This window comes from Festucalex cinctus, chromosome 5, assembly GCF_051991245.1.
Source record: "Festucalex cinctus isolate MCC-2025b chromosome 5, RoL_Fcin_1.0, whole genome shotgun sequence".
Taxonomy (NCBI): domain Eukaryota; kingdom Metazoa; phylum Chordata; class Actinopteri; order Syngnathiformes; family Syngnathidae; genus Festucalex; species Festucalex cinctus.
In genome coordinates, this window is record NC_135415.1 from 6,077,941 (window position 1) to 6,097,500 (window position 19,560).

Here is a 19,560-nt window from a genome sequence, read left to right on the forward strand (position 1 = left end):
AGTAATGTAAATAAAATAAGAGTACAGTTAGGTTTGATTTAAGTGTCAACAAATCAATGTTTAGGTGGGATAGGATCCAGCTCACCACTATTAAAAATGAATGGATCGACTAATGTTCCTTTTCCCATCATAAATCAAGGAAAATTAGTAAAACACCCATCTTTTTAGGGACTTAACTCATTCACTACCAAAAACGTATAAACATGTTCTATTTTAAATATTACCACGCTCTCAAAAACTTATTTACAGGTTTGATGTTTTTTATGCTAGAGTATACAGAAGGCTTTGATGCAGCCAACTGAAAAGAATGCTTGAAGCCATGGTTAAAAACGGCCACGAGGTGGCAACAGAGTATGAGATCAACCAGTGCCACATTGCAAAAAACTGTTTCCCTGCTGCAAAATGGAAACAGATAGAATACTTTTTTTCCCCCCAAATTAAATAAGATACTCTAATCTTTGATAGGTTCCATGTTTTTATAGAAATAGAACACAATATTCTGTGGGCCTGGCAAAATGAGTCAAAATCCGGTAAAACAGCCGAGAGTGAGGGGGGTTGCTTCAGTGAAAATGGCTGAGAGCGAAGGAGTAGGCAATTTGGCTACTTTATTTTTAAAAATATTAAAAATGCCAAGTATGTTGCAGATGCACCTCTGCTACAACCATAAAAGTAGACATTATTCCAGTGACTTTCAAACCCGAGCAAAAATATCGTGTATGTAATGTATTGGATTGTACTTATTAATGCTGAGTTATGTCAATTTCCAAACTAAACGGTAATATTCTTTTTCAATCCAGATTGCAAATATTCTCGACAGCCATGCAGCCACTCTGCAGAGAAAAGCTGATCGAGAGGTGTTTTTCATTAACACTCAAAGTATCGTTCAACTGGTACAGAGGTCAGCTTGTTCATATTCATTTTTATTAGTAAAAGAAAATATGCTAGTGATTTGGAGTTTGTGATTACACTGATTCATGTTTTATGACGTATTCTAGGTATCGCAGTGGAATACGCGGTTACATGAAATCTGTGGTTCTGGATTTGCTCAAGCGATACCTTCAAGTTGAGATACAGTTTCAACAAGGTGACAGTAATATTTGATCAAAAGTATCTGCTTTAAAACCGTTTTTAGTGTCACTAAATCGTGTATGGGATGTCCTCATTTTCCATAAACAGCTCATTACGACAAGTGCGTAATCAACCTGAGAGAGCAGTACAAGCCGGACATGAGTCCTGTGCTAGAATACATCTTTTCTCATGCCCAGGTCTTCAAGAAGAACATCCTGGTCACCATGCTCATCGTAAGGCCTTCATCATACTCAACCAGAAATGAAAATCAAAATTAGCACACTAATAATGTATTAACTGAAAAGATCCTTTAACAAAGGTAGGGGTCAGCAATATTTCCTGTCAAAAGAGCCATTTTAGGCCAAATATATTTCAGAAAAATCTGTCTGGAGCCGCAAAACATTTGAGCATGAAAAATCCCTGTCTTTTATTAAATCAATTTTCTGACTTTTGGCAGTTTTGTGGACCTTTTATGGTAATTTTCAGGATTTCTGCTTTTGTTTCTGCTAATTTTCTAGTTACTTTTTAAAAACATTTTCTTTTGTGCCTTTATTATTCAATTTTCTGACATTTTTGGCAACTTCATGAACATTTTATGGTAATTTTCTGCTTTTTTTCCTTTCTTTTTTGGACATTTTACAGTCATTTTTAAAGCTTTTTCATCTACCTTTCATCTCTTTCTGACAAAATAAAAATTTTGAGTGCCATTTAAAAAAAAAGGTTCCAAATATGGTTCCAGGTTGCAGGTTGCAGACCCCCGAACTAGGGTAACACATCGGTGTTAATTTTGGCTCGTTTGCAGGAAAGCTGCGTTTCTAAAGATAATGCGCATCCATATAAAACGTAAGAAAATAAAGGCAAAAGAGTCACTAGAGCACAATTTACTTATTATAAACTTTAAACTTCAAACTTCATTTAGTAGTAGATATAATAATAATAATTATAATAATAATAATAATAATAATAATGCATATATTTGTGCTGACTGGGGTCAAATTTTAATTTACAATTAAAAAAAATAGCACCTGTACACAAGTTGCTTCATTTACAAATTAACTAGCTCCTAATATGAAAAGAAAACAGCACTTGCTGCCACAAATGTCCAGCATGAAACACTAATGCCATCTAGTGACAGAAAAATGACAAACACAAATCAATGTTGCACACTCCTTTTTACATCTTTTCAACTCTTTAAATCACTCATGAATAAATTATAAATTACTATAAAATTGCTGTATGAATGAACTAAAAGGTACACCAATATTTGTTTTTGATTAACATATTTTTCCACTTTTATGTTAATTTAAAAAGAGTACGAAAAACATGAACATTTTCTCTTATTTCACATTGAGAACAGATATAAAATGCGCGATAAATTTGCGATTAATTACACGTTAATTATTGAAATCCTACGATAAATTCCAATGGAAGAAATCTAGGACTGTCAAAGTTAAAGCGTTAATAGATTCATAATAATTAATCACAGAAAATTATCGCATTAATCACGTATTAACGCATATTAATCGCACTATTTTTTTGGACCGCAATTGAACCTTGAATGTAACAGCAGATGGTTACATTGAAGGCTGCGCAGGTCAGTTATTAGATCTATGCACGGCATTTCCTCCTCCTGTTATTCCAAGATGAGCGGGGTGACTCCAGTTGATTTGCTCGGTGGTAAATTTCACTTTGAAAAACACCCCGACGGGACTTTAGATAAAACAAAAGTAAGTTGCATTTAATTAATTAATATTGATGAATTGCACCCAGTTGATATGATGCGTTACCAAGTTTTCGTCAGTATTTAGTACGTTCTTTGCAATATAATTGCTGAATTGCACCCAATTGATATGATGCTGTTACGTTTTGAGCAATACACATGCATGCATGCATACATGCAATTGCGTACATGCGTTTAATCAATGTTTGCAAATGATATTCAGATAATAAAATTTACGGTATTTTGTAGGGGTGTTAAAAAAAAATCGATTCGGCGATATATCGCGATACTACATCGCGCGATTCTCGAATCGATTCAATAATCGGCAGAATCGAGAATTTTTTTTTTTATTTTTTTTTTTTATTTTTTTTTTTTTTTAGGATTCACACCTTGAGCATGGATGAATGTTATATGAACGGCACATTAAGCCTTAATATTTTTATTTTAATGCTGTTCAAACATGAAACAGATTACAACCTCTATAAGACTGAAATTTCAGATAAATAAATAATACATTTTCATATAAATCTTACACTCTACAAGCTTACTGATTAGTATTTTCTAAATATGAATGAAAAAAAATCGCAACAATCGACTTATAAATTCGTATCGGGATTAATCGGTATCGAATCGTGACCATTCGTATCGGGATTAATCGGAATCGAATCGAATCGTGACCTGTGAATCGTGATACGAATCGAATCGTCAGGTACTAGGCAATTCACACCCCTAGTATTTTGTATTTTATATTATGCAAGTAATTTAGCTGATTAATCGTGATTAATCAAAATTAAAAAGTGTGATCAATCAGATTAAAAATTTTAATCGTTTGACAGCACTAAAAAAAACTTTATGGACTTGAGACCCTTAATTTCAGCACAACTATCTTTGACTTTGCTTAGGATCAACTTTGTGGAAGGGATCCAACTCTGGCAGATGAGCTGATGGTGATTCTCAATGAACTCACTCAGCTCAGTAAGATGGAGAACTCAAAAGTCGCTTTAAGAGCGAGACAGGTAAGACTTTGAGCAAAGCAGTACATATTTGTCACATCACGAGTTTCAAGTTTTATTTACTGAGCTTGAGCGAGACAATTCACAATATGTAATTCTCTGCCTTAGGTGCTGATTGCCTCTCATTTACCGTCATATGAACTGAGGCACAACCAAGTGGAATCCATCTTCCTCTCTGCCATTGACATGTACGGTCATCAGTTTTGCCCTGAAAACCTAAAGGTAAATGTTGTGATTACATGTCAGGACCACTTTTTCCATCTTAGACATCCAATCATTTGTTTTCTTCCATTTCCACCAGAAACTCATCCTCTCTGAGACTTCAATTTTTGATGTGTTGCCCAATTTCTTCTACCACTCCAATCAAGTCGTCTGCATGGCTGCGCTTGAGGTACACCAAGAGATGCTTTATTTTGAAATTCACTAATAATGACATGATGAGTTTCCGTTTTTGTTTCCCCCCCAGGTGTATGTGCGTCGGGCTTACATCGCTTACGAGCTCAACAGCATCCAGCATCACCAGCTGCGGGACGGAACGTGTGCTGTAGATTTCCAGTTTATGCTGCCATCATCGCATCCCAACAGGTAACACTTTGCTAAAACTGATGAAATACTTCTGCTCATTAGCTTGATTGAATATCCCGAACCACAAATCCACAAATGCTATTCTGATAGGTGAGCGCAACTGTGTGTGGGGGGGGGAGTACTAAGATAACATTCTGTCTCATGTTTTTATGCCTAACCTTCTCTTTATAGAGTAGTTTAGCCCACTGAACTGGAATGTGCAGTGTAAATCATAATGCCTAGAGGTGGAGGAGGATGTTGATCCTCCACTGCTAATATTCACCTGTCAATCATCTTATTTCAGAGGGAGCAGCCCTACTCTGAACAGGTAGAGTAAAGCTCCTCCCAGCCAACTACACCTGATGGTGTGTATATGTCTCACAGAAAAGCATGCTAGTTGCATTGTATTGCCTTTTTTTTTTTCCTATTCCTCTGTATCCAGAAACATTTGCCCTCAAGGACTTTTACCGTTTAACAAGTCCTTTGTAATTCAACTATTTTATTTTATTTTGTAAGCTGATCTTCTCCGTATGCTTCTCTCAACTTGTATATCGACGCAGAGCTTTTTGAGAGGTTCAGTTGTCATATCATTTGTTTACCTCTTAAAAATCTCCTGCCTGAGATATTATTCTCCTTAGATTTAGGGCTACGAGTTTGAGCTTGATAACAAATCATAATTCTTTTAATTTCATGGGAAAATTATGTAAATCTGATTGTACATGAGGGTGATTATTCTTGTTTACAGTGTTCCCTCGTTTATCACGGGTGTTAAGTTCCAAAAACTACACGGGGTAATGGAAATTGCGTTAATTAAAAAAAAATAAATAAAAAAATTCCGTTAATTATATATATATTTTTTTGTTTGTAATATGTTTTTTTTTTTTTTTTTGGGTATAATTTTTACTTTATTATAAATGCTTTTTCTTACATCATATATGTTCATATATTTGCGTTCTTTTTTTTTCATTAAAAGTATGTTTTTTATTTTATTTACTTATTATACAGAACAGTATATATATTTTTTATTTATTTATTATATATGTTTTTTCATTTTGGTATGATTTTTACTTTATTATAAATACTTTTTCATTCATCATATATGTTCTTTTTTCATTTACATTAATTCTTTCCATTAAAAGTACGCTTTGTTTTTTGTTTTGTTTTGGATTTTTTTATTTACTTATTATACAGCACAGTATGGAGGACTGACACATTTAATTAATTAATGACACTTTTATTTAATTATTTAATGGTGTATTTATTTATTTAATGTTGGCACTTTTGGTCCTCCATAGCACAGTATATATTTTTATTTATTTATTATATACCTGTATGTTTTTTTTGTTGTGGTATGATTTTTAGTTTGTTATGAATGCTTTTTCATTCATTATTTGTTTTTTGTTTTTCTTTTACAGTCATTTTTTCCCATGAAAAGTGTTTTTTTTGTTTTTGTTTTTTAATTTACTTATTATACATCACAATATTTTTTCCCCATTTATTATATGTTTTTTTGCTTTGGTATGATTTTTAGTTTATCATGAATGCTTTTTCATTCATCATTTATGTCTTTTTGTTTTTTACAGTCATTTTTTCCCATTAAAAGTATGTTGTTGTTTTTTTGTTTTTTAAATTTACTTATTATAAATCACAATATTTTTTTCCCCATTTATTATATATGTTTTTTTTTGCTTTGGTATGATTTTTAGTTTATCATAAATGCTTTTTCGTTCATTATTTATGTCTTTTTTTTTTATTTTACAGTCATTTTTTCAATTAAAAGTATATACTTTTTAAATGTACTTATTATACAGCGCAGTATATATTTTCTATCTCCGGAATGCAACGTCATGGAGTGACACCGTTGGAAAGGTCTCATCGAGACGAATCCGCGGATGCATGTATGTCCCCGGTCGGACATAGGGTTCGAGAGAGGCCACGCGAAGACCAAAAAAAATTAACAAACCAAAAAGCATGCTGTTAAATACAAACAAAAAAAAAGATTTCAAAAATCCGTGAAACAGCGAGGCCGCGAAAGATGAACCCGCGATAAACGAAGGGACACTTTATACTTAATATGCAAAAATCCAACTGCAATTTCCTCAAATATTAGTCGTGGCAGTTAACATTCCCTTGCACATCTCTACAGTGACAATTCAGTGGTGCTATCGGCTAGTCCCCGCCTATCTTTATTTTTTCAGGGTTCCCATCCCATTGAACGCTTCAGGCCAGTTAAAAATGCGGCGTCAGAGCAGTGATCTCTTCCTGGAGGGAGCTCTGTCTCCACCTTGTCAACGCATGGGCGCGATGGTAGCCTTCCAGTGTTTCGACGATTTCACAAGGTCAACCCGTGTTTATTTTTCGACTCAATCTCGTTCCACATTTATGGGGGATTAAAGCTATTGACTTGATATTTCTGTTATAGGAACTTTGATGAAGTTCTCTGCAGTTTTGCAGAGCCTCTTTTGGAGAACCAGCCCTTTTTGGAATCCTGCTCCAGTTTCTATGAAGATGAGAACTTTAAGGTGACTGCTCTTGATGTTTTGTTTTGTTTTGTTTTTCTTTGGGGATACATCATCTTCTTCTTCCTAACAGAACACCAGGGAAAATCCAATTCACATCATTAATGTATCAATAAAAAGAGCTGACACTGAGGATGATGATGCCTTAGTCACTGCCTTCACTTCCTTCGCCCAGTCGAAGGTCAGTTCATACAATTTAGTGACTTTTACATTGTATTTTCAAATAAGTACAGAAATGCTCACAAATGTTTTTTTATCCTTAGAGATCATCCCTCTTTGAATATGGCATAAGAAGAATCACATTTTTGGTTGCACAGAAGGTAAATAAACTGTCATGGTGAATAAATATGTTTTTCACAAATGATTAGATGTTGTTCAAAGAGGCCCATATTGGTTGGAATCTGACGTCTGCGTCATAGTCAAATGTTCTGAGTTTGAATCTTGGCTTTGAGATTATACCGGTACTCGAGTTTCCTCCCATATTACAAGAACTTGCATGTTTGGTCACCTGGAAATTGTGAATTGGCGTGAATGCAAGCGTAAATGTTTGCTTGGTAGAACTGGTTGTTAGTCATAGACCGATATGATTTTTTCAAGGCCAATACCGATTATTAGTAGTCAAGGAGACCGATAACCGATATTTCAAGCCGATATTCATTTGAAGTTAAAGAGAAAATATTAGTGTCAATTTTTTCAGAAATGACCTTTTCTTTTAATTTTAATTATAAATTTATATTATAAATTTGTTTAAAACAAATTGCAGAGAGCCTCTATGGTTATCAGCATGCGTTAAGATACCGTATTTTTCGGATTATAAATCGCAGTTTTTTTTCATAGTTTGGCCGGGAATACAACGTATACTCTGGTGCGACTTGTGTGTGAAATTAACACAAACCGCAAGAGGGCGCTCTAGGCCTGTGTTAATAAGTTCAACATTGCCGGTAGAAGAGCATCGTCTACCTCCCGAGTTGGGGGAGTTGTTTAAAAGTGACACCGAGGATGAAGATTTCATTGGATTTAGTGATTTGGAGTGAAACTGATAGTTTGGTAAACTTGTTAGCATGTTCTTTATTCTAGAGTTATATGAATAACTTGTAGTGATGGGAACATAATTCACTCACTTGGGACGAAGGGAGAGTTCCGGGTGGGAAGGTTTTGTTATGTGGAAAAGGGAAGTTAGCCTGTTAGCTTCTAGCTGAGTGGGGAGTTGCTTGTTAAGACCTCAGAAGCTGATGTCAATAAAACGCCTGCCTTTGGCTCCGTGCTTCAACACTCTGCCTCCGACTCCCGTCACTGTTCGCTACAAACTCTTAATATGTTACGTCGTTACTGACGTTACCAGGCATGTCAGTCATGTAACGTTAGTATACCGTACACTAATTCAGCCTGTTGTCCTCTCTTTAATTTTTATTTTAAATTGCCTTTCAAGATGACATGTATGTTTTTGGTGTAGGATTTTACCAAATAAATTTCCCCCAAAAATGCGACTTATTCCCCAGTGCGACTTATATATGTTTTTTTCCTTCTTAATTATGCATTTTTTGGCTGGTTCGATTTATAATCCGGAGCGACGTATCATCCGAAAATTCGGTAAATTAAAAAAATATGCAAGTAAATAGTTGCCTAAAATGTTCTACTGTAAATAAAGTTTTCTAAAATGTCAACATAATTTCTTAATTTTATTAGTGGAAATTTAAATAAATCCATAAATGAAAAGATCCCTGCATCTCACTAAGCGACAAATGCAAATGTAGTAGCTAATTTGGGGTTTTTGTCCAGGTTTGTAAAAGGTTTCAAAAGATCTTCACAGACAGGGAAAAATTGTCTGAATATGTTGGAAATGTCTTTGCGACAAGTTAAAAACAGTCTGTGAACTATTCGTCGATTTGACAAATATTCGCCCCGATAACCGTCTATCCCTTCTATTTGTGCTCTGTGACTGACTGAAAACCAGTTCATGGTCAGCTCATCCTGTTCAGCACATATCTAGTAAATAATTTTATTGCTTTTCAACAGAGGGAGTTCCCCAAGTTCTTCACTTTCAGAGCTCGAGATGGGGTATTTTTCATTTTTTTACTCTCAAAGTGAATTTGAATATCAAACGTCTTCAGTTGTGCTGCTGTCCGAAGAGCTGGTTAACCTCAATATGTTATTATGCGCAGTTCCAGGAAGATCGGATCTACCGTAATCTGGAGCCAGCTTTAGCGTTTCAGCTGGAACTGAATCGCATGAGGAACTTCGACCTGACCGCCGTTCCATGTGCCAACCACAAAATGCACCTCTACTTGGGAGCTGCTCATGTTCAGGAGGGTGTCGAAGTTACAGATTACAGATTCTTCATCCGAGCTATTATCCGCCACTCTGATCTGATTACAAAGGCAAGAGGCCATTGTCAGAAAAGCCCCAAAATTTCAAAAAGCATTTTTCTTTGACTACTTCTTAATGTGGTATTTGGATTGTGTTGGTGTGCAAATCAGGAAGCGTCTTTTGAGTATCTTCAGAATGAGGGGGAACGTCTTCTGCTGGAGGCCATGGATGAGTTGGAGGTGGCCTTCAGTAACACGACCGTTCGCACAGACTGCAACCACATCTTCCTCAACTTTGTCCCCACTGTCATAATGGACCCATCAAAAGTGAGCTTGTAGCCAATATTGCACACATTTTTCAGAATACAGGGAGTCCTCGAGTTAAGACGCACTCGACCTAAGGCGTTTCGACTTAACCGTTACGCCCGGTCCGCCATTTTGCCTCCTCGTCCCGCCATATGGCCCACATTGTTTTCCCTTCGTCCGCTATTTAACCCTCAGCTTGTGCACTTGTGGGAGTATGTTTGGCTTTTTCGCCCCTCTTTTTTCCCCACATAATGGCCTCAAAGAAAAAAAGAAGAGAGCTACGTGTCAGGTTTAACAGTTTGACATTCTGCACTAGAATCCTCTCCTCACCCTTCTCTTTTTATTTGGTTTTCACGCCCCTAGTTACATGGGTGTTCCAATCCTAAAAATGCAAATGCAAAGCATAGTGGGAACACAGTGTACTTGTTTGTCTATGTGTGTGCGAGTGGAAGATTGCTGAGTACGTCTGTGGTCAAGTTTGCAATCATTTCAAAATGGACTTAAGTTAGATGTTCTTGTGCTCTTGAGTCATCTTCTGTTAAGATATGAATGTGAGTGCAGAGCATTCATTCATTGCAAGCAGAAGCAATTCCTCATTGCAGCAAATGTATGATATCTTATTTACAATTATTCCTTCTATCAATGTTGGTCCAGCCAAGAAAAAAAAAAAAAAAAAAAAAAACAGTTACCATGGAAACGAAGCTAGACATAAAAACACAACAGAAAGGAGAGACACCGCCGAACAACGGCAAAGACTTGGACAGCATCTTTTTTATTTTTTATTTAATTTTAATGTATTTGAGATTTTTTTTTTTGAGCAAATTATTTTGATGTAAATATTGACTTTAATGGGGAAATTCGAATTAAGTCAAAATTCGCGTTACATCGCTATTGTAGGAACGGAACACCGAAGTAACTCGAGGACTTCCTGTACATGTCAGATTTTTTCAGTGATATTCAATGATCTACAATCTGTTTTTGTATTTGATTTAAAGGGATACTTTACTTATTTAGCCATTTTTGGCAGTCAAACAATATTTTGTCTCTAATTAATTTGATACTTCCATGATTTTTCACGAACAATTAGTACCTTTAAAAACACATTTTGCAACTTGCTGTTGACTGAAAATGACATCACAAGGGCTCAGGTAACCAATCACAGCTCAGCTTATGAGTGTCACATTACCAAACCTTGAAAACAGCTGAGCTGGTTACCTGAGCCCTTGTGATGTCATTTTCAGTCGACAGCAAGTTGCAAAATTTGTTTTTAAAGGTACTAATTGTACTTGAAAAATAATGAAAGTATCAAATTAATTATAGACAAAATATTAACTTTTTATTGCTATAATGGGCTAAATAAGTGAAGTATCTCTTTAACATTTATGTATTTGGTATTTTCTCTTGAAGGGGAATTTGAGCCCCCCTCCCCCCCAAAAAATCTTGACAATATGTTCAATGTGACCCTACTAGTTTAAAAATGATCAATATTGCATTTGTGGAATATGAATTAAGCAGCAAAATGCACCCGTTTTTATCCATCTCAGGGGGCGGCCATTTTGTCACTTGTTGCCAACTGCAAATGACATCACAGTTGTTAATCACTCAGGTAAAGACCAATCATGGCTCAGCTTGTGAAAGTCACATGACTAAACTAGGTGAGCCGTGATTGGTTGTTACCAGAGCCTTCGGCACTGTGATTTCATGTCATCAACAGCAAGTGGTAAAATGGCCGCCCACCTGAGATGGTTAAAAACGGATGCTGTTTGTTTCTTAATTCATATTCCACAAACATAATATCATAATATTAGAATGTCGTGTTTAGATTATTAGAGGCGCATAGAAACATATTAACTTTGTAAATCTAATTTTCGACTTGACTTGTTCTTTCAACATGATCTGCTTTTTGTTTGTCAGATTGAAGAATCTGTCCGCTCTATGGTGATGCGGTATGGAAGCCGACTCTGGAAGCTGCGAGTCCTGCAAGCTGAGCTGAAAATCAACATTCGCCTGACTCCCACTGGGCTCGCCATCCCTATTCGACTTTTTTTGACCAATGAGTCTGGCTATTACTTGGACATCAGTCTGTATAAGGAGGTTACTGACCCAAGTTCTGGACAGGTGAGAACATTCCACTTGAGTAACTTTCTTTCATTTTACTACTCCAAGATGCTATACAGTTTGTGAATTAAGATAATCCACTATTTATTTCCTGTCATTTCCCCTCTAGATTATGTTCCAGTCTTATGGAGACAAACAGGGACCTCTGCAAGGGATGTTGATCAACACTCCTTATGTTACCAAAGACTTGCTGCAGGCCAAGCGTTTCCAAGCTCAAACTCTGGGCACAACCTACGTCTATGACTTCCCGGAGATGTTCAAGCAGGTCCTTTTTAGAACCCTCAATTGCTCAACTTTAACTCATTCACTCCCAGCCATTTTGACTGAAGCAACCCGCTTCTCTCCCTGCCGTTTTACAGGATTTTGACTGATTTTGCTAGGCCCACAGAATATTGTGTTCTATTGCTATAAAAACATGGAAACTACCAAAAGAAAGATTAGAGTCTGTTCTTTCATCATGAAGAAAAGTATATTTCTATCTGTTTCCATTTTGAAGCAATTAGCTTTAGAATGTAGCTAAGTTTATTATTATTCATTATTTACAAACCTGTTGAAAACACTGGGGAAAAGAGCTTATTGCAACATGGCACTGGTTGAGCTCTTATACGCTGCTGCCACCTGCTGGCTGTTTTTTGTAATAAGTACCATTGCTTTAAGTGACCTCTTCAGGTCAGAGGCTACATCAAAGCCTTCTTTATGCTCTGTTTTTGGCACCATGGCAATATTTAAAATAGGGATATAACGATATCCCAACGTCACAATACGATATCACAATATGAAGATATGAAGCTCACGATATGATAATTATCACGAAATTGTGGGGAGGTTGCCGATATTTAAAAAAGGTCACAATACAGTGGAACCTCTACTTACGAACGTCTCTTCATACGAAATTTTCGAGTTACGAAACGCCTCAACAGGAAAATATTGCCTCTTGTTACGAAAGAAATTTCTAGATACGAAGGTAAAAATACATTACCGAACGCAAAATTCTTTCGGCTATGGCTATTTCCTACCATAGGTACCTATGAGGGTAAATACTAGATCGGTGTTTGTGCATCGTTCTGGCATCCCATTGGCTAAGAGGAACCTCTACCATAGGTATGAGCGTATACTAGATCGGTGTTTGTGCATGTTTCTGGCATCCCATTGGCTAAGAGGAACCTCTACCATAGGTATCTATGAGCCTAGATACTCGATCGGTGTCTATACATCGTCCTCATCATTCATCCCGCGGCCCATGAAGTGTTCCGATAGTTTTCCGTAAATGTATGAACTAACGGCCAACGAATTTGTGCAAAAATTCAAACAATTGGTGATTGATGAAGGCACAGTAAATTTTTAATTACGACAAGACAGGCCTTTTTTTGGGGGGGGAAAGATGCCTCGCCATACCGGAAGTTTCCATGATGTTTCAGAATTTGTTTAAAAGAATCGGTCAGAAAAAGTGTTCACCAGTCGGGTGTTTGCTCACTAAGATGATGTTTGCCTTGGACATTTACGTGGCATTGTTTAAAAACAAAAAAACAAACAAAAACAAAAAAACATCCTTGGATCAGTTCTTTGCAAAACACCAGGCAGAAAAAAACACTTATGAGAGAGAACATGAACCAAAGAGGGCAAAAAACGATGAGGACAGCAGTTAAAAAGGTAAATGACCATCATTTTTATTCTTTACTCTATTCTTTGTTTTTTACATTACGCAGAACTCTCATTTATTGCGCAATAATCTAATTTTAACATGTATTTGTTACATGTTTTGATGCATTTTTATGCTTTATAAAACATTTATGTCTGAATTTTGAGAGGCTCGGAACGGATTAGGGCATTTACATGGAAAATGCGTCTCTACTTACAAAATTTTCTACTTAAGAACCGTCTTCCGGAACCAATTAATTTCGTAAGTAGAGGTACCACTGTATTGTAAAAAAAAAAAAGAGCTCATACTAAAAAAAAAAAGCACAATATTGTGCTTTATGTTATTATTATTATTATTATTATTATTATTATTATTATTATTATCGTATGTTGTTAATGCAGTTCCTCCACATATTGACCTTCTTCACAGGCATATTACTCTGACAATTATTGAAGATTTTAAACATAGAAGGGGCCAAAACATCCCTAATGAAAATTAAATTGCACGAAAAAACTAGCCACCAGAGGGTGCTAGAAATCAACCTGACTTTTTTTTTTTGCATTTAAATATCGTGAACATGACAACGACGATATTGTGGCCTGTTTTGATATCACGATATCATGATATTGAGCTTATTGTTACATCCCTAATTTAAAATAGAACGTGTTTATACGTTTTTGGGAGAAAATGAGTTAATGCTGTCATTTCTTTTTCCTGTTCCGAAGAGGTCTCTCTCACCTGAAAATCATTCCATAGGCTCTTTTTAAGCAATGGGGTCCAGGGGACAAATATCCTAAAGATATGCTGATGTGCACTGAGCTGGTTTTGGACCCACAAGGTCGCCTGGTGCAACTGAACCGCCTGCCTGGAGACAACGATGTAAGATACACATCTGTCGGAATACATTACGTCAGTGCGGTTATTTCCTCCTAACTCTCTTTATCAGGTGGGAATAGTTGCTTTCAAGATGAAGATGAAGACACCGGAATATCCGGAAGGTCGAGACATCGTCGTCATCTGTAACGACATCACCCACATGATCGGCTCGTTTGGACCGCAGGAAGATGAGCTGTTCCTCAGGGCGTCCGAGTTGGCCAGAGCCGAGGGAATCCCGCGCGTTTACATTGCCGCCAACAGCGGAGCGCGCATCGGTCTTGCCGAGGAGATCAGACACATGTTTCAGGTGGCCTGGGTTGACCCCTCTGACCCCTACAAGGTGAGGAGGACCAGCTGGCGTTCGCTTCATTCGGTTCTGTGGGTACCAGTTAAAGGTGCCCCCATAGGAAATGTTCACTTTTTGGGGGGTTTTGGTCATAAATATGCCTTACTACAGCCTGAAAAAAGACAAAGTCCCCAAGTTGTAAGATCAACTACCCATGTTTCCCTTTAATATGGGCGTTTGTATCACATTAGCTCAAACAGCACTCTCAAATGGACTGTTTTAGAAGGATTTTACATGTTACTAGCTCAGCGCACACTCCACCCTCACAGTTTTCAACCCCTCCCACCGCCGGAGATTTCCAACCCACGAACAAACAGCAGCACCAGCAGGAGGACAGCATGGCAGCAAAACAACCCCATAGGAACTGCTCTGAACCAAATTGTACAGAGGACAACAAAAACTATTTTCTTCTGCCACAGAAAGGCTTGTGGTTGGACTTTATTTATGCATTAAATATGCCCAAGCAACTCCCAAAAGGGTTAGTTCCCGCGAGTGAGGTGGCCGATTTCGCGGTCCTGTATCTCTGGCCCGGAGGGTCGTGGAGGGCCGGCACCGACGCCGATGGAAAGTAGAGGTCGACCCGGTTCCGGGAATGCATTTTCCCCGTATGACTTATGGTTCGACCGGTACGCAGGTGTCAATCCCAGTAGCTGTACCCGGAAAATGTGCACCGTGAGGAGGGTTTAGCAGCCCTGACAGTTTGTGGCAAACATTTAACTGATGACTGCTTCAGGAATTTGGGATCGGTACCAAGTATTGAAAGTAAAGCATGCAAAAGCATTGCCAATATTCCTTCAGGTGCAGACGTAAAGACTGTTTGTAAACGGGAGCACACGGAAAAGATGAGACTTGGCCACGGCCAACTCATTTTGTAGTCAAAAACACACGGAAGTCTGGCGAGCCTTGGCCACGCCCACCAAAATCAGCTCGTTTGATGCTAGGCTAACAGTAGACCTTTCTAGTGGAGACTGCAACTACAACAAGGTACAATTTCGTGAACATTTCTTTTGATACAGTATTAGGGCGTCCAGAGGATGGTTGGCGTCATTGCTGCAAAACTCATTTCAGGAGATCTTTAAGGAAATGACTCACCAAAAAACTGTCCTGTAATTTGTGACATGTGATTGTGACGTGTGTATCTCTGTTTTTTAGGGTTTTAAGTATCTTTACCTGACGCCACATGACTATACACGCATCAGCGCCACCAATTCCGTGCACTGCCACCATGTGGAAGAAGGAGGGGAGTCAAGGTAGAAGAAACAAACTTTTAGTCCACCTTGTATCGTTGGTCACGCTCACTTTTTTGCTCAGGTACATAATCACTGACATCATCGGGAAGGATGAAGGTCTTGGGGTAGAGAACCTGCGAGGGTCAGGAACCATTGCTGGAGAATCTTCTCAGGCCTATGAAGAAATTATTACAATTAGTATGGTAAGGTTGCATAGCAGACGTGGAACTAGAATGTTTTCCGTCACTCAGGTTTGATACATTTCTGGTGTTCCAGGTGACCTGCCGTGCTATTGGAATTGGCGCATATCTGGTACGTTTGGGCCAGAGAGTGATCCAGGTGGAGAATTCTCACATTATCCTGACTGGAGCAAGTGCGCTAAACAAGGTTTGTAAAACATTTCTTTTTAAAAACATTTCTTGACAGTATGTTATATGTGACCTCACTAGTCTAAAAATATTACATTTGTGGAATATGAGTTATGTAGCAAAATGCAACTGTTTTTATCCATTTCAGGGGGCGGCCATTTTGCAATAAAGATGACATTATAGTTGCTCAGGGCTCAGGCAATGACGAATCACAGCTCACCTGTTTTCTGAAGCTGAGCTGTGATTGGTTGTTACCTGAGACCTGAACAACCGTGATGTCATTTTCACTTGACTTCTGATATTTTTTTTGGATAGACTTCCTCTTTAAATGTAATTTTGGAGGCAGATATTTATACATAAAAAAAAAACTGACTTTTTCTTGGAAATTCAACAATATTTAAAATAATTGCTATCTCAGCTACTGAAGCAGATAGAAACATAATTCCAAAAACATTTTAGAGCCTATGGCGTCCACACAAGCTGAAGTTTATTATTATAAGTCTTCAATATATACAGGACTGTCTCAGAAAATTAGTATATTGTGATGAACTCAACTCAACTCAATTTTATTTATAAAGCGCTTTAAGAACAGGCGTTGCTGTAAACAAAGTGCTGCACATAAACATCAGTTTTGCAGTAAACAAGAACAAAGCAAACATTTTGAAGTGCGAATCCAGTTTTTTTTTTTTTTTTTTTTTTTTTTTTTTTTTTTTTTTTTTTTTTTTTTTTTACAAGTAAATACATTTTATATACCCACCGCTTATTGATTAATTCCATTATCAATTATCTTTTGTGCCTCAGTCATCTGAGTTTCTACTTATGCAGTGCATTTGTAGTTTAATATATATTTTTAAATTGGAATGCTTGAAAGGCTGAAAATCCAGCATTATTTAAAGCCATTGGAACATTTGATTGATATGCTTAGTATCACTTCGTACTAGTATGCTGTTTTTTTCACACTCGCAACTCAGCAAGACTCACTAGTAGAACAAATATGGGGACCTAGTTGAATGACTGTCTTACTGTATTACCAGTATTCCCTTTTCCACTACTGTACTGCTTTCTTATGGAAAGCTGAGCATTTATTGAATATCCGGCAATAGGAGTAGTACACTACACACTTTCTCACGAGTAAGACAAAACGGCTCTAGGTGAATGACTAGGGCACACAAGTAGAATGTTTTTTTGTTTTTTTTTGTTTTTGTTTTTACACTCGTGCCTTTCACTGCTGTACTAGGTGTGTCACAGTTACAAGACTAAGGTCACAAAAGTTATATTACATGAAACAATACCCCTGAAGTGAAATGCACCTTCCCAGACCTACCTGATACATCTTCATGCACTCTTTATTTTCTGCAGACATCCTCTGCAGCTCTGTTATCTTGGCCATTTCGATATTGTCCACATTTTCAAAACGGATCCTCTTGAATCACTCCCTTAAACTTGGGAAAGAAGGGAAAAAATGGCAGAGCCAGGTCAGGTTAGTAGGGAACTTGGTCTGAGGAAATATTCTAATATTTTAAGATAGGATATTTGAGTTTTTTAAAGCTGTATGCCATAATCAGCAATATTAAAATACATAAAAGGCTTGCAATATTTCAGTTGATTTTAGGGATGCACGATAATATCGGTGGCCGATAATTACATTAATTGATAAATTAATAATTAATTAATAATTAATAAGTAATAAATTAATTAAATCGCAATTATCGGCCAATTTGATGTCAAACAGATAAACCAGATAATAGAGAAATCTGCCGATAATTATCAGCAATTTGATTTCATACAGATAAACCAGATACTAAAGAAATCCAGCAATAATTATAGACATGGCCCGTTGGTCCATCTGTTGTGGTTGTGGCTCATGTCAATAAAATTCAGCTTCATGGTGCTTTACATACATTGAAACATTGTGCAAAGTTTATACAATGTTTCAATGTGTTTGTTAGACTTATAGTAGGACTCAAAAGCATATTTGTATTCAAGTTAATTTTGCAAACAATTATCAGCTTACTTATCGGTTATTGACATCGGCACCTCTAAATTATTGGTATCGGTTGAGAATAGCATTATCGTGCATCCCTAGTTGATTTGTAATTAATCCAGAATGTATGGCAAATAATGGACTTTATCACAATATTCTAATTTTCTGAGACAGTCTTGTATTTTTTTTAAATCAGCAAACAAATGTCGCATCTGCGGGCATATTTACCTTAAATGCTGGAGCGCAGTTGTAATGACCTCGGGGGATCGAGTGGTAATTATTCGTCATCCATTCCGTTACAAAGTCTTCAAAATTTTCCTCATTGTCTACAAACATATTTCTTAACCTTTTGCCTGCCAGCCATTTTCAGAAAAGATCACCTCATAGTGCCAGCTGATTTAGAGCATTTTGACTGATGTTTCAAGGCTCACAGAAAATTGTGTGTTAGGATGCAATCACAGAGTAGTCACTGCCATCTAATGGCCATAGTTAGTCGTTACAGTACAGGATCAGTTGAAAACTGAGACCACAGCTGGCCAAGGCTTTACTCTGTAAATTAAAAGCATAGTTTTCGGGAATTCCCGTCGGTAGCGCTATACGGTCGGGTTGTACGGTTCGGGAATTCCCAAACTTGGCAGACAAAGAGTTAAGAGTATGTCACTGTCGACTCGTTACACTGATTCGAAATCCTCCCTCGCCGTCGTCAATCGCATCATTTTTTCATAACTCCCACGGATCTGCGTCAACCATAAATACTCGAATGAAATTCCAGGACATGCTACGAGGCCCACGAAGAGACCAAGAAATGGTCAAAACAAAATAAAAAGACATATCCACTCTCCCGGGTTTACAGGGAGACGCGTGGTCACGTGCTCTTGGCCTTAATGAGTTAAAAGAAATATACTTGTAATTTAGTAATGGCAGAGTTTTTATGTACATATTGGCCTCTCAGGTGCTCTCCACAAATGGCTCACATCCAAACTGACAGGTTTTTATGGCGAGTTCGTACACCTGCTGCTCTAGGGTCCATAAAAGTCACTTGGTGTGCCCCAGCGTTCAATTTTAGGCCCACTACTTTTTAACCTGAGCATGTACAGGTTGGTCTCTGGTGTTATCGTCAGGAAACATGGACTCAACTTTCTTTTTTTATTTTAATCTCTGCTGCACTTTGAGGTACAATCTTTATAAATAAAGTTTTAATAGATTGAAGTAAGCCCTGGTTTTTTTGCAGGTTCTGGGCAGAGAGGTGTACACCTCCAACAGCCAGCTGGGCGGCATCCAGATCATGCACAACAACGGAGTCACACACACGACCGTGCCAGACGATTTTGAGGGCGTCGTGACCATTCTCCAGTGGCTATCCTACATGCCGAAGGTTCTGCCGAGTCTTAGAAATGCTTCTGTTTCCATGGTAACCATTTGTGTCACTAATGAGAGATTGTTTCTTCTTCTGACAGAACAACCACTCCTCTGTGCCCGTTGTGCCAACCACGGATCCAGTTGA

General features: G+C 37.5%; 1 protein-coding gene across 4 annotated transcripts in view; it reads left to right on the top strand.

The window, feature by feature from the left end:
* acacb (acetyl-CoA carboxylase beta) overlaps positions 1-19,560 on the top strand; it is a 44,286-nt gene that overhangs the window by 18,591 nt on the left and 6,135 nt on the right. For 2 of the 4 annotated variants that reach the window (XM_077522894.1, XM_077522896.1), the window contains 24 exons: positions 798-898; positions 996-1,084; positions 1,177-1,301; positions 3,691-3,804; positions 3,910-4,023; positions 4,103-4,192; positions 4,268-4,386; positions 4,670-4,693; positions 6,564-6,704; positions 6,788-6,887; positions 6,958-7,065; positions 7,148-7,204; positions 8,901-8,942; positions 9,047-9,262; positions 9,362-9,517; positions 11,411-11,614; positions 11,724-11,879; positions 14,010-14,132; positions 14,200-14,469; positions 15,628-15,725; positions 15,787-15,907; positions 15,981-16,091; positions 19,288-19,431; positions 19,514-19,560. The exon at positions 19,514-19,560 is cut by the window's right edge and continues 74 nt beyond it. In XM_077522894.1, coding sequence (XP_077379020.1) covers positions 798-898; positions 996-1,084; positions 1,177-1,301; positions 3,691-3,804; positions 3,910-4,023; positions 4,103-4,192; positions 4,268-4,386; positions 4,670-4,693; positions 6,564-6,704; positions 6,788-6,887; positions 6,958-7,065; positions 7,148-7,204; positions 8,901-8,942; positions 9,047-9,262; positions 9,362-9,517; positions 11,411-11,614; positions 11,724-11,879; positions 14,010-14,132; positions 14,200-14,469; positions 15,628-15,725; positions 15,787-15,907; positions 15,981-16,091; positions 19,288-19,431; positions 19,514-19,560 — 2,870 coding nt within the window. Of the gene's footprint in view, positions 1-797; positions 899-995; positions 1,085-1,176; positions 1,302-3,690; positions 3,805-3,909; positions 4,024-4,102; positions 4,193-4,267; positions 4,387-4,557; positions 4,694-6,563; positions 6,705-6,787; positions 6,888-6,957; positions 7,066-7,147; positions 7,205-8,900; positions 8,943-9,046; positions 9,263-9,361; positions 9,518-11,410; positions 11,615-11,723; positions 11,880-14,009; positions 14,133-14,199; positions 14,470-15,627; positions 15,726-15,786; positions 15,908-15,980; positions 16,092-19,287; positions 19,432-19,513 lie in introns of those variants that run through there. The other 2 variants (XM_077522895.1, XM_077522897.1) reach the window with 2 other exon arrangements.